Source organism: Peromyscus californicus, unplaced genomic scaffold (genome assembly GCF_007827085.1).
Source record: "Peromyscus californicus insignis strain IS unplaced genomic scaffold, ASM782708v3 Scaffold_24__1_contigs__length_46423439, whole genome shotgun sequence".
NCBI lineage: Eukaryota > Metazoa > Chordata > Mammalia > Rodentia > Cricetidae > Peromyscus > Peromyscus californicus.
The window spans coordinates 4,185,816-4,201,093 of NW_026294535.1; the positions used below are offsets into that span (position 1 = coordinate 4,185,816).

The 15,278-nt window shown below is 39.6% G+C and overlaps 1 protein-coding gene across 1 annotated transcript; it reads right to left on the reverse strand.

Annotated features, from left to right (window-relative positions):
• Positions 1-9,744: 9,744 nt before the first annotated feature.
• LOC128119618 (cytochrome c, somatic) lies at positions 9,745-10,678 on the reverse strand. Its single transcript, XM_052752981.1, has one exon. The coding sequence runs from the start codon at positions 10,609-10,611 to the stop codon at positions 10,294-10,296; it is 318 nt and encodes a 105-aa protein (XP_052608941.1). The 5' UTR covers positions 10,612-10,678; the 3' UTR covers positions 9,745-10,293.
• Between the last annotated feature and the right edge of the window lie 4,600 nt (positions 10,679-15,278).

Consider the following 15,278-nt stretch of genomic DNA (forward strand, 5'->3'; position numbering starts at 1 on the left):
GGTAAGAGCCAGCATTAAGTCATGGTGTGCCATGAAGGTATGCTAATTCTAGAACAGGGGCATCTCCAGTCTTTTTGAAAAGTGTTTTTGTTTTTTTGTTTTGTTTTTCGAGACAAAGTTTCTCAGTGTAGTTACAATGCCTGTCCTGGAACTCACTCTGTAGCCCAGGCTGGCCTCAAACTCACAGAGATCTGCCTGGCTCTGCCTCTGGAGTGCTGGGATTAAAGGTGTACACCACCACTGCCTGAAAAGTGTTTTTGAGTCAAAGTCTTCTATGTTGATTGAGATGGACTTGAAGCCTGTCTGTTTCCCCACATGGCATTGCCATTGTTATCCTCCTGACTAACCACCTTAAATTCCTGGATGACACTTCAACAGCACCACAGGGTTCTAAAATTACCCATTTGAGTCACATAGTGGACTGTGCATTGCAGAACAGGGAAAGAATTTGTGTGTGGAGCATGACTTCTCTCTTCAGACCAGAAGAGAAGGAACAGTATACTGTGTACACTGCAGGGGGAAACAGACTAGATAGCTAGATCATGACTGAACTTGAAGGCAGTGAGCTTCAGGGTTATTCATTACAAAGGACTGATGGGGCAGGGTGAGTGACTTTCTCTGTAATTTTCCTGTATGTATTAATTCCTTCCATGTGAATTAAAACAGACAGAATTGGTGGGTGTACAGTTTAGGGAGAATAGCTTGAACTTCTAAGTATTCAGTTTTCAGTTAACAAACTCTCCTATGCATTATGTGCAATCCTGGTTGACACAGTTAAGTCAACTCAGATGTTTGAGACATAAGCCAATGGCTGTAACCGGCTGTAACTCTATGTGTCATTGTACAATACTCAGTGACTAACATTTTACATGGGACAAAGTCATACAATCTCTTATTAATGGCATTCACTTTACTAGGGAGGTGCCTACTCCATTTTAAAGTCAGTATAGCTAAATTTTCTTCCAAATATTTTTATCATTTTAAAACATTAATTATTGATATTGTTTTAAAAATTCATTTTCTTTAAATACATTGCTGCTTTTTTTTCTATTTTTTTTTTTTTTTTTTGGTTTTTCAAGACAGGGTTACCCTGTGTAGCTCTTCACCTTTCCTGGAACTCACTCTGTAGACCAGGCTGGCCTCAAACTCACAGAGGTCCACCTGCCTCTGCCTCCCGAGTGCTGGGATTAAAGGCGTGCACCACCACCGCCCGGCTTTTCTATTTTTCAATGTTTCTGAGTTTAAGAATTTTATTCCATTTTTTTCTTAAGTACTGTTTATCTATTTATATCAGTTTAGAACATGATCAATCTTGATCATGCCTCCATGTGGGGGAGCAAATGACTATATCACAATACTGGCCTAAGGTGATTGGAAACCACAGCTATTTATGTGATAATTCATACCAGTAGCAAAAATATAGTTATGAAGAGGCAGTGAAAAACTTTCATAGTTGTGGGAATCTCTGCATCATGAGGAACTGTATTAAGGAGTCACACAGCATTAGGAAGGTTGAGAATCACTGGTTTAGATCAATGTCTCTTGTAGCTCAGGCTTGTCTCACACCATAAAATTGAGAATTACTTTGAACAACCAATTCTGCCTCTGCTGCCCAGTGCTGGGAAGACAGTTTTAAAACTCCTTCCAGAATGGGGCCTTGTCTGGTCTGTGGGAAGGAAAACTAGATTAGTGAGTATCCTCCAACTTCTCAAGATTTTATTGTGAATCTACAGATGAAGTGGGACCTTTGTAAGAATTGTGTTTACTGACCAACTATAAAACAGGTATAGTCACAGCCCAGAGAGGGATGGGCAAGAAGGAGGTTGAAAGCATTCCTGCTGTGACAGTAGATGATATTGGAGAGATAATCAATTTTAGATGATTAATAAATGTGATCACTGGCCAGTTCTTGGGTCCCCAGACCAATCAATCAAGAATGGGGATAAAGAACTGAATGTTTGTGAAACTGAATTACTATAGTTACACCAGTTCAACCTAAAGAGCAGAACTGGATAAATTGATGTGACCATGTCTAATATATGACTGTGTTTTCCAGGTTTAAGATGTATACCCCAAGAGAAATGATGTGAGAAGTACTTGGTGTACTCTAATACAAATCTCGAGCCTCTAAAGAACATGGCCATAAAGCCTGTTTCAATTTTTTCACAAAATTATTTGGGATTATAATTAAATTATTTCCACTGTCTCTTTCCTGCCTCCAATCCCCCCATAGTCCCTTCATTGTATGCTCATCCATGGCCTCTTTTTGTTTAACAACTGTTACTGTTTGAATGTGACATGTGTTTGACAGCAGGACCTCCCAGCTATGAAATAAAAAGGGTTGGCTGCACTGGACATTGAGTGTGTAGTGGAATGTGTGCACATAGGACCCTGTGCCTTGGAAGAGGAAGAGGAAGTACTTGGGATATTGGTGGATTTTACTAAACTACCAAATCCTAGATTAGGATCCTGTTCGACCATAGTGTGGAAGGACAAACCTGAGAAGGATTTTGCTTTCTGAGTCATTTGATCTCTGTTCACTCAGTAGCATGACTTCTAATATTCTGAAATGCAACCGGGTAGTTCTGGCTAATGGGGGACTCTGGAAAGGCTTAGCAATCAGGAGCACCAGTAAGAGGTAGCTTAGAGGTTCTTTCCAGGATTCTCCTCTTGTTCTGCTGTAGGGAGTGGTAAGGAAGTCCACAAGCCATGACATGGTGAGTGTGAGGGTCACTCTCCCCAGACCAAGAAAAGCAGGTTGGCTGAGCTGTCAGAGCTGCCTGGACTGGGATGGATGATGAGCCAGACTGAGGTTCTGTTGCTCCTGTGGTAACCTGGGTAGTAGCCCTTGTTCTCTGAGCTTTGTTGAATGTGGATTCCCTGGGGAGGGAAAGGCTCTACCATCCTGGCACAGGGGACTATGAGCTTGTAATATCACTGTATCATGTAATTTTATTGAGAATTGCTTTGAACACCTAATCCTGCCTCTGCTGCCCAGTGCTAGATACACAGTCCTGCAAATCCTACCACTCTGGATAATAGAATATGCACAAAAAGGACCCTGTGCTTTAGACAAGGAATAAGATGTGCTCTAGGAGAGTGGAAGAATGTCTACTAAAAAGCAAAATTTATTGACTAAGACCCTGTCTGCTGAGCTGGAAATGCAGAGCTGGAAGCACTATGCTTTCTGAGTCATTTGATCTCTGATCACCCAGTAGGTAAGCTGTTAGATTTCAGAGGTCCAGCTGGATAGCTCTAGCCAATGAGGGACTCCGGGAAGGCTTAGCAATCAGGAATCCTAGTGGCAGGTAGCTTACAGGTTCTTTCCAGGATTCTCCTCTGCTTCTGCTGTAGGGAGTGGTAAGGAAGACCACAAGTTATGTCATGGTAGATGTAGAGTATTCAGAGAAGGACTGTTGATCTGTCATTTCTTCTGGAATTTAGATGAAGTATGAGCCAGACTATGGTTCTGTTGGTCCATATGGTGACGGTGGCAGTTGTTCTTGTCCTCTGAGCTTCTTTGTGGATGGATTTCCTTGGGAGGGAAAAACTCTGCAGCCCTGGCATGGGAGGATATGATGCTTGTAGTATCATTGTTCAGTGTGCACACACAGGCAAGCTTTTGGTGTGCAGTGAGAAGACAGATTGGAAAACTGAAGGTCTGGTTTCTAGAAGTTCTGAACATTGCTCTCCTCTTTCACATTTATCTTATAAATGCTACAAATAATTTAGAAAGTGATAGAAAGATGGCAGTGTGGCCCTTTACAATAGCCACAAATAATATAAAATACTTGGGATAACACTAACTAAACAAGTGAAGGACCTTTTTAGTAAGAACTTTATATCTCTAAAGAAAGAAATTGAAGAAGATATCAGAAAATGAAAGGATCTCCCATGCTCATGGATAGGTAGGATTAACATAGTAAAAATGGCAATCTTACCAAAAGCAATCTACAGATTCAATGCAATCCCCATCGAAATCCCAAGACAATTCTTCACAGACCTGGAAAGAAAAATATTCAACTTCATACGGAAAAACAAAAGACCCAGGATAGCTAAAAGAATCCTGTATAAGAAAGCAAGCTCTAGAGGCATCACCATCCCTAACATCAAGCTCTACTATAGAGTTATAGTAATAAAAACAGCTTGGTACTGGTATAAAAACTGACATACAGACCAATGGAATCAAATTGAAGACCCTGACATTAATCCACGCACATATGGACACCTGATTTTTGACAAAGAAGCCAAAACTATATAATGGAAAAAAGAAAGTATCTTTTCTTCAACAAATGGTGCTGGCATAACTGGATGTCAACATGTAAAAGATTACAAATAGATCCATATCTGTCACCATGCACAAAGCTCAAGTCCAAGTGGATCAATGACCTCAACATAAATACAGTTACACTAAACTTAATAGAAGAGAAAGTAAGAAGTACACTTGAATGCATTGGCACAGGAGATCACTTCCTAAATATAACACCAGCAGCACAGACACAGAGCAACAATTAATAAATGGGACCTCTTGAAACTGAGAAGCTTTTGTAGGGCAAAAGACATGGTCAGTACAACAAAAAGTCAGCCTACAGAATGGGAAAAGACCTTTACCAACCCCACATCTGACAGAGGACTGATCTCCAAAGTATATAAAGAACTCAAGAAACTAGACAACAAAATACTGAACAATCCAATTAAAAAATGGGCTGAAGAGCTAAACAGAGAATTCTCAAAAGAAGAATCACAAATAGCTGAAAGACATTTAAAGAAATGCTCAACATCCTTGGTCATCAGAGAAATGCAAATCAATATGACTCTGAAATACCACCTTACACCTGTCAGAATGGCTAAGATTAAAAACATTAGTGACAGTCAATGTTGGAGAGGATGCAGAGCAAAGGGAACACTCCTCCACTGTTGGTAGGAATACAAACTTGTACAACCACTGTGGAAATCAGTATGGCAGTTTCTCAGAAAATTGGGAATCGATCTACCTCAAGACCCAGCTGTACCACTCTTGTGCGTATACACAAGGAATGCTCAATCATACCACAAAGATACATGCTCAATTATGTTCATAGCAGCACTATTTGTAATAGCCAGAACTTGGAAACAACCTAAATGCCCATCACCTGAAGAATGGATTAAGAAAATGTGGTACATATACATAGTGGAGTACTACTCAGCAGAGAAAAACAATGACAACATGAAATTTGCAAGCAAATGAATGGAACTAGAGAAAATCATCCTGAGTGAGGTAACCCAATCAAGAAGAAAAAACATGGTATGTACTCACTCATAAGTGGATTCTAGATATAAAGCAAAGAACAATCAGACTGCAACCCACAGAACCAGGGAGGCTATATAGGAGGGGGGACCCTAGGATGACTGTGTCTTATAATAAGTTTTGGTTTTACTCAATTACTGGGCAAGCCTCAATCAAACATTTCACTATTAGGATAAGAATTTATACTGTATCAAGCTGATAATAGAAAAAAAAAGATGGTGGTGTGGATCACCTTTCAGCAATACATGATTAGAATCTTCTACCTTTCTGCTACCACCAGCTACAGTGGTGTTTTCTAGTGAAATTTTATTCCAGGGGACAAAAGGAGTTTCTGAGCTGCAGAGGTTTATCAGGTGTGCATGGTGTTGGGTGGGTGGATAGGGCAGAATCAACATCTTGGGCCATAATCCATATGACAGGAAGTATTCATAATGGCTAATACATCTTTGTCTCATGATTTGGGAGCTGATTGGTGGCCCAAAAGAAAGCCTGCTACATGCCCTCAAATACTCTGTCTCAAACTGGTTGTTTCACTTTTCTTATTTATATGTCTATGCCCAGAAATAAATATGAGCTTCTGGGTCCATTTGGTATTTCTTCTAATTATATGATTTCAGTGCAGGCCACTTCATTTTGGATAACCCACAATTCTCCCTCTCAATAGTCTTTAGTTTCCTGTAGCACTTTTCCTAAGGAGAGGGTCTCATTAGATCTTTCCCCTGAACCTTGTAAGTTAGTATGTGTACTGGCCATATTTTCTCCTTCACCTGAGATCTTCTTGCAAGACTCAGGGTTGTTCTACCTTGCCAGCTGTGACTCTGCGTTCCCAGCTCCTGTATTATTCCAGCTCTGGAGGTTCAGTTTTTCTCTTCCAGGGCCCTGTGGGTACAGTGGATGGGCTGCCCTGTTGTCTTCACTATCCTTGATCTTAAAAGCTCTCCAATTTAGCTTCCAAGCACACCCCATTCTGACACTTTCTCCCAAACTGAGGTCCTCACAGAATTCCAAGGTCCTCTGAGTCAGGCTAAAAATAATATCTGGAAGGGTATTTCCAAGGAGGGAGAATGTCTTTGATCTTGTTGTGTGGGTGTGTCTGTGAGGGTCTTACCTGGGGGTGTATTTGGAGATTGCTGTGCTTGTTGGAGAGGACTGGAGGAATTTCTGTTGAGTTTGCCTGAGGGAGAGGGTGTGTTTACTAGGTGATTTGCAGGCTTGGCCCAGGGAGGCAGGAAAGTGGGTCTGCAAAAGCTCACAGGCCCTGTGCACCAACCCAGCTCTTCTCTTGCCTGTCTCAAATACCTGTGGAGCTGGAGGAGCTGTTCCTGGAGTCACCTGGTCTGATCACTTTGTAGCCCTGGAACTAGTCCCTGGAAACCCCCAGGACCTAGAACTAATTGGACAAGGAGTCCACCGAGGCTGATGATAAAACTCAGAGACTTGGAGGTCATAGTGCTGCTGCTGTAGTTGGTAGGAGAAGCAGGATACTGGCAACAGTACAGGAACAGCTTGTAATGGTCATAGAGGTGAGAACCTGATGCATGAAAAGTGAGACAGGAATCCACCTACCCTTTTTAAGGACCTTCTTGCCACTAGGTTGCCTTCTGATTCTCTAGTCCTGAAGCCACTCTTTATACCCCTCTTTGAGCCCAAATTCCTTCCAAAAACAATTCTCCCCCTCAATAGTCATTAGTTTCCTGTAGTATTTAGTCTAGGAAGAGAGTCTCATTAGATCCACCCAAGCCATATAGGTTAATATGTGTACTGGCCTTGTTTTCTCCTCCACCTGAGATCTCCTTGTAGGGCTCAGGGTCTGTCTACCTTGCCAACTGTAGCTTTGGCTTCCCAGATCCTGTATGATTCCAGCTCTGGAGGTCCAGTTCTCCTCTTCCAGGGCCTCATGGTTGCAGTGGATGGACTGCCATGCTGTCTTTACTGGCCTTGATCTTAGAGCAGCTCTCCATTTTAGCTGCCAATCACTCCCTATTCTACCTCTTTCCCCCAAACCAAGGTCACCAGAGGAGTCCTAGGTCCTCTGAGTCAAGCTAAAAATAATGTCTGGGAGGGCATTTCCAAGGAGGGGGAATGTCTGTGAGCATGTTCTGTGGTTGTGTCTGTGAGGGACTTGTCTGGGGTATATTTGGAGATTACTGTGCTTGTGAGGAGAGGACTGGAGGAATTTCTGTTGAGTTTGCCTCAGAGAGAGGGTGTGTTTAGTAGGTGATTTGCAGGCTTGCCCTAGGGAGGCAGGAAGGCAGGGCTGCAAAAGCTCACAGGCCCTGTGCACCAACCCAGCTCTTCTCTTGCCTGTCTCAAATACCTGTGGTGCTGAAGGAGCTATTCCTGGAGTCACCTGGTCTGATCACTTTGTAGCCCTGGAACTAGTCCCTGGAAACCCCCAGGACCTGGATCTAGCTGAACAAGGAGTCAATCAAGGCTGATGATTTAACCCAGAGACTTGGAGGTCATAGTGCTGCTGTTGTACTTGTTAGGAGTAGCAGGATGTTGGGAATAGTTTAGAAACCTGATACAGGGAAAGTGAGACAGGAATCTACCTACCCTTTTTAAGGACTTTCCTGCCACCAGGTTGCCTTCTGATTCCTTAGTCTCTATGCCACTCTCCAGATCCTTCTTTGAGTCCAAATGCCTTCCTTATACTTCCTGGTGCCCAGCTGCTTTACTGAGCATTCTAGGGGGGGCCCCAATGCCTTCTGAGACTTCAGATATTGCTAGAGTCTTGAATGTTCCTGAGACAGCATGGATGATCCTCATAGGTAAGCTCCTTGGTAAAACTGGAAATGTTATAAGGCAAACAAACTCATAACTGTTGTTTTGAGGCATTTTCTATTTTGTATTTAAAAATCTCATATTTTTTATTATCAGAATTATGGAGCTTGTTGAAATTATAAATTACTGCTGTTCCTATAGATTTTGTTTAGACAAATCAGAATTAGACAATTGTTTTGAAGCTCCCTCTTGTTTAGAAAACTGTCATGTTTTGAATTATGAGCCAATGATTTTATATATTCAACATAAATTATTTTATATTTGTTTTATCTTTTCTATATATTCAATATATATTATTCATTAAACTATACAATGTGAGTGTTAGGCTAGCTAGATATTTGTAATGAGTTCTTGTCTCAAACAACAGAGCAAAATTATATTCAGCTTTATTTATAAGTATGTGTGTGTGTGTGTGTGTGTGTGTGTGTGTGTGTGTGTGTATTATCGATAAAGGTCTTTCTATCATATTTACTACGAAGACCAAATTCAAGGAGATCTGCCTAGCTCTGCTATCACACTTGGTATATATATTTCTGTGAATAATTTGACATGGACCAGTGACTGACACCAAAAATGACTTTAAAAGATATTGTGAGCTAGGCGGTGTTGGCACACGCCTTTAATCCCAGCACTCAGAGACTGAGCCAGGTGAATCTCTGAGTTCAAGGCCAGCCTGGGCTGCAGAGTGAGTTCCAGGACAGGTACAAAGCTACACAGAGAGATGCTGTGTCAAAAAACCAAGAGAGAGAGAGAGAGAGAGAGAGAGAGAGAGAGAGAGAGAGAGAGAGAGAGAGAGATTGTCCTGAACCTGAGTTCCTCTGCAGAGGTTAAGCTGGGACACTTCATTGCATTTTGGAAAACAATTTCAGGATGAATCAATACAAATCAGAGTTGGGCATGGTGGTTGCACACGCCTTTAACCCTAGCACTCCGGAGGCAGATCCAGGCAGATCTCTGAGTTTGAGACCAGCCTGGTTTACAGAGTGAGATCCAGGCAGGCACCAAAACTACATGGACAACTGTCTCAAAAAACCATCACCAACAACAACAACAAAATTTTTCCAGTTTTGTTTACATTTGGGATTACCAATATGCAATCAGTGAATCACTCATAAGTGACTTCTTATTGTCCCAAGTGGCCTTTTCTTTCTTTCTTTTTTTTTTTTTTTGGTTTTCCGAGACAGGGTTTTTTTTTTTTTTTTTTTTTTTTTTTTTTTTTTTTTTTTTTTTTTTTTACCATCCATGGTTGTTTTTAATTTCTTCTTACTGTTGGAAACTTACAAACTATCTCTTTAATCTTCCCATCTAATAAGTTGGCAGAGTGCCACTACCAATTGCACATACACAGAAGTTCCAGTCCTGTGTTTCTGAATAGGTGTTTAAGGACAATTCTGAATTACACCTGTGTCTTAGATAATAAAGAATTAGAAAGTAAGGTCTAAGTTGCTGGTTTCTAAAAGTATTTTAAGTTAATAGTTCAGCTATAAAGAAGTGCTAAATAGCCGGGTGGTGGTGGCGCACGCCTTTAATCCCAGCACTCGGGAGGCAGAGGCAGGCGGATCTCTGTGAGTTCGAGGCCAGCCTGGGCTACAGCGCGAGATCCAGGAAAGGCGCAAAGCTACACAGAGAAACCCTGTCTCGAAAAACCAAAAAAAAAAAAAAAAAAAAAGAAGTGCTAAATACTCTTTATTTGATATTATACATAGATCACAATAAGTGCCTTTCAATAGTGAAAGGCAGCATCCTTTGACAGGAAATTCTAATTAAAATGACATCATCAAGTCAAGAATAGACAGTTGCTTCCTGGCGTTCCATTGCCTGTAACAGGCCAGTGAATAAAAACTGAAACACAGGTGAATCTTCTTGTTTCTGAGAGAGTGACAGAATTTTCCCAGTGTTTAAACATATCCGTATTCCCAGTTATATAAATTTAAATATAAAACCATTCAACAGGTTTGAGGTGACACCCCATCTTTGTGGAAAGTATAACTTTAATAAGTCCAATCCAATCTGGAGAAAGGGAGAGCTGTGATAGTGACTGGAATTGTTATTTTTAAAAAAGATCATATCCACTTTACTGTAAGTCATTTTTACTTAAATCAGGACCGTCCCAACAAAAACATTGTTAGCCATTCATGATCTGAATTTTGATGTATGAATTAAATTATGGTACACATTAAAAGCCATGAGACATTTGTTTTGTAATAAATAAGGCAGTGGAATTACTCATTAGTAGCCTTTTTAAGATAAGCTATTAGGTCTGCCCTTTCTCCCTTCTTCTTAATTCCAGCGAAGATCATTTTTGTTCCAGGGATGTACTTTTTGGGATTCTCCAAATACTCCATCAGGGTGTCCTCTCCCCAGGTGATGCCTTTGTTCTTGTTGGCATCTGTGTACGAGAATCCAGCCGCCTGACCAGTCTTCCTCCCAAACAGACCATGGAGATTTGGTCCAGTCTTATGCTTGCCTCCCTTTTCCACAGTGTGGCACTGGGCACACTTCTGAACAAAAATCTTCTTGCCTTTCTCAACATCACCCATTTTTATTTCGCTCCCGGGTGATCAACACCACGATCGCTACGACCCGAAGACGGACGGACATCCCGCTCACTCCCGAGACAGGATTTTTCTGTGTAGTTTTACACCTTTCCTGGATCTCACTTTGGAGACCAGGCTGGCCTCGAACTCACAGAGATTCGCCTGCCTCTGCCTCCCAAGTGCTGGGACTAGAGGCGTGTGCCACCACTGCCCGGCCATGGCCTTTTCTTAATTAATCCAAAATTAATTAGGATTAATTTTCTCTTAGGTAGTTTGGATAAGGGTTTGTCTGTCTAATTGATTTCCTCAAAGAACTGACTCTGTGTTTCATTGATTCCTTGTATTTTTCTTGGTTTCTATTTGGTGAATTTTAGCTTTTATTTGATATTTTCTTCCTGTCTACTCCTCTTGGGGATACCTATTGTTTTTGTTCTAGTGCTTTTATGTGTGCTGTTAAGTTGCTAATATGAAGTCTTTTCCTCTTTTTAATGTAGACACTCATTTCTACACAGTTTCCTCATATGATCACTTTCATTGTGTCCTCTAAGTTTGCATATTTTGTGTAATTGTTTTCATTGAATTCTAAAAGCTCTATAATTTCCTTCTTTATTTCTGTCTTGACCCATTTTCTTAGTAGAGTGTTATTCAGTTTTCATGAATTTTTAGGCTTTCTGGTTTTTTTTTTTTTTTATATCTAGCTGTAATCCATGGTGGTCTGATAGGATGCAAGGAGTTATTTTCATTTTCTTATATCTGTTGAAACTTGAATTGTGTCATCAACTTTGGAGAAAATTCCATGTGGTGCTGAGAAGAAAGTGTATTCTTTTTCTTTGGGTGGAATGTTCTGTAGTATGTTAGGTTCGTGTGGTTTATAAAATTCATTAGCTCCAATATTTCTCCATTTGGTTTTTGTCTGGATGACCTGTCCATTGTTGAGGGTGGGGTATTGAAGTCTACCACTATCAAACACTCTGTGAGAGTCAATGTATCATTTAACCTGTAGAAATATTTCTTTTACTAAGTGAGTGACCTTGTGTTTGGGGCATAGATATTAATAATTGAAATGTCGTATTTGTGGAGTTTTCCTTTGATGACTAAGGAGTATTCTTCCCCATTGCTTTTGATTAATTTTTATTTGAAGTCTATTTTGGTAGATAATAAAACAGCTACACAAGACTGCTTTTTAGTTACAATTGCTTTAAATATGTTTTTCCCAGCATTCACCTTTTGCTAATCTCTATCCTTGATGTTGAAGTGTGTTTCTTGTATGCAGTGGAAAGATGGATATTGTTTTTGAATCCATACTGGTTTTTTTTGTCTCTCTCTCTTTTGAATCCATACTGTTAATTTGTGCCTTCATTGGGTAATTGAGACCATTGATACTGAGAGATATCAGGAATAATTATTAATAACTATTATTTTGTTGTTATTGGTGGTGATAATGGTATTTGTATGAGAGTATGTTAGTTTGTGTTTGTGTGTGGGTGTGGGTGTGTTTCTTTCTTTTGGTTTTACTGATGTGATATTATTTATTTACTGTGTTTTCATATGTGTAGTTAGCTTCCTTGGATTGGATTTTTTTTCTTCTAGTACCTTCTGCAGGACTGGATTTTTACATAGATATTGTATAAATTTAACTTTATCATGGAATATTTTTTTTTGGCTTTTTGAGACAGGGTTTCTCTGTGTAGCTTTGTGCCTTCCCTGAAACTCACTTTGTAGGCCAGGTTGGCCTCAAACTCACAGAGATCCACCTACCTCTGCCTCCTGAGTGCTGGGATTAAAGGCATGCACAACCACTGCCCGGCTATCATGGAATATCTTATTTTCTCCATTTATAGTGGTTGAAAATTTTCTGAATATAATAATCTGTGGTTTCTTAGAGCCTGCATCACACATGTCCTAGCCCTTATGGCTTTTATAATCTCCATTGGGAAGTGAGGTGTAATTCTCATAGGTCTGCCTTTATATGTTACTTGATCTTTTTCCTTTACAGCTTTTACTATTCTTTCTTTGTTCAGTATGTTTAGTGATTTGGTTATTATGTGACAAGGGGACTTTCTTTTATGACCCAATTTATTGGATGTTTTGCATGCTTCTTTGTACCTTTATCAGCACCTACATTAACTTAGGAATAATTTGTTATATGATTTTATTCAAAATAGTTTCTGGACATTTGAGCTGGATTTTTTTCTCTTTCTTCTATTCCTGTCATTCATAGGTTTGGTCTCTGCATATTGTCCAAAAATTCCTGGTTGTTTTACATCAAGAAATTTTTATATTTGACATTTTCTTTGACTGATGTACCCATTTCTTCTGTTATATCCCCAGTGCCTAGATTTTGTCTTCCATATCTCTATTCTATTGGTGAACCTTGGCTCTGTACTTCCTGTTTATAGTTCTAAAAATTTCATTTCTCTTTTCTTTATTGTTTCAGTTTCCATTTTAAGGTCTTAAACAATTTTATTTGTTTCCTTTAATGATTAGTTTTATCTTGTCTTTCTTTAAGTTGTTTATTGGTTTACTTCAATTGTTTGTGTTTTCCTAGCTTTCTTGGAAGAATTTATTGATTTCCTCCAATTGTTTGTGCTTTTGTGAATTTATTTAATGTATTTATTCATTTTCTTTTTAAGGGCTGCTATCACCTACATATATTTAGGTTTTTTTTCTTGTATTTCAACTATGTTAGATTATTCAGGGCCTGCTGTGGTAGGATAGCTGGGCTCTGATGATGACATATTGCCCTGGCTATTGTTAATTATGTTTTTATGCTAAGCATCAGGTTTGGGGTGATTATAGGTCTAGGTACTGGTTTCTGACTTTATCTGGGTTAGATGGGAGTTTTGTTTCTGAGTTTCTGTTTGTTCTCTTGAGTTTCAGGGTGTGTGTTGTCTGAGTGTTTCCTTTTTTCCTGGACTTATTGGCTGGTGTGTTCAAGGAGAATGCTTGCTGGTGTTGGAAACTAGGGGAAGGGGAGATGAGGGGAGATAACCTTAGGGATCTATAGGAGATATGGAGAGTGGAGAAGGGAAGCTGCCTCTGATGGTCGACTGCAGTGTTAGGGGCAACTGTTAAAATCAGGTCTGGGATAAGAGATAATGTAGTTGATTTGTAGATAGCCTAACTGGTCTTCTAGAAGATGTGACAATTAGTTGATCAGGGGTACTGCCCCAGTTGGGTGTTTTGACATAGATATGAGGTGGGAAGGGCAGGGCTAGTGGGGATGGTCTTTAGAATCCACAGGAATTATGAACAGGTGGAGGAGAAGCTGCATCTGAAGTTCTGTTGCAGCCCTAGGGGCAACCCTGAGTATTGGATCTTGGGTAATAGATATTGGGAAAGGTCTGTGAGCACCCTACCTGGTCCCATACCCAACACCTTTTTTTTCTGGGTCTCAGGTTTATTAACAGAGCATACCAGATCTCACAATGCAGTGGTTATCGAAGTATGGATTGTCATATCCCCACCCCTCTCTCCTTTCTTCACTATTTACTTCTCAATACTGACAGGCATGAACTTAATACCCAACATCTTAATACTGATTCATCAAGTTCCCAGGGATCATTTATTTACTTCTTTATTTAGGTTTCTGTTGTTATTAATCTGTGAAACACTTAGTTTATTGGATAAAAAGTACTCTGTGGGCTGTGCATTACACCCAGCAAATATTCTTCTTGGGGTTGACCTGAGTTCAGAAATCAACACTCAAATTGAGAGGCTCATAACCACCTGCTCTTTCAGATCCAGGGATCCAACACACTCTTTGGTGTGTCACTTGTGTATACATAGTAAACCTCTCTCACATGTACAAACAAACATCCACATAAAAATAAGGATATACTTGTTTTCAAAAATGCTTGTGACTTATAAAACAAGTAGAGGAAAACAGGTTGCTTTAGGTATATAATACAAATCATGCAACATTGATTTAAAAATCTGTTATCTATCATTTTGTTTGAAATTTTTTAATTTCCCCACTCTGATCCAGACTTATATCCTGTCATCAATCATAGAAACAAAGGGTTTTGATCCTACATACATTCTTTTCTTTATCAAAAGAGAATGAGATAATTTTAGTAGTCAAAACTTTTTTCTACATTGTAGAAATATCAGGCTTCAAGTGAATCTACCCAATTTTGCTAGAACAGTCCTTCTCACTCAACCTAGTTTCTATTATTGGCTAAGGAGAAAACTGGGATATACAGTGTGAGTGGTGGTCAGTGTTTTTTTTTTATTTTGATTTTCATTAGAATCTTGTTCAAGAGACCATGTTAATTATGTAGGTCTCTCTTTGTGTCTCCTTTTATCAGTTATACCATCTAGGTTTGGACAAATTTTTATTAGTTATAATTTGGTTATATTTTTCTCCACAAAATGATGGACCTCCACCTATTTTTATTTTCTGAAAAATTACTATATTATGTTATGAGTCCCTTGAGTTTGTTGGCTTGGAGACTTTCTGTGGAGAAACAGCATTAGTTTTCTCTTCTTGTCTTAGAAGCTTGTTTCTTCTCATTTCTTGGCATATCAGAGTTTTCCAGTTGTTACTATCATCAATGTTTGCATTGTTGCTATTTAAGTTATTAACGTTGTTGATAAATTGGCTTTTGGTTTTTAAAACCTTCTCATATATTATTGTCTCTGTGTCCTAGTTACTTCCAGCTGTCAAC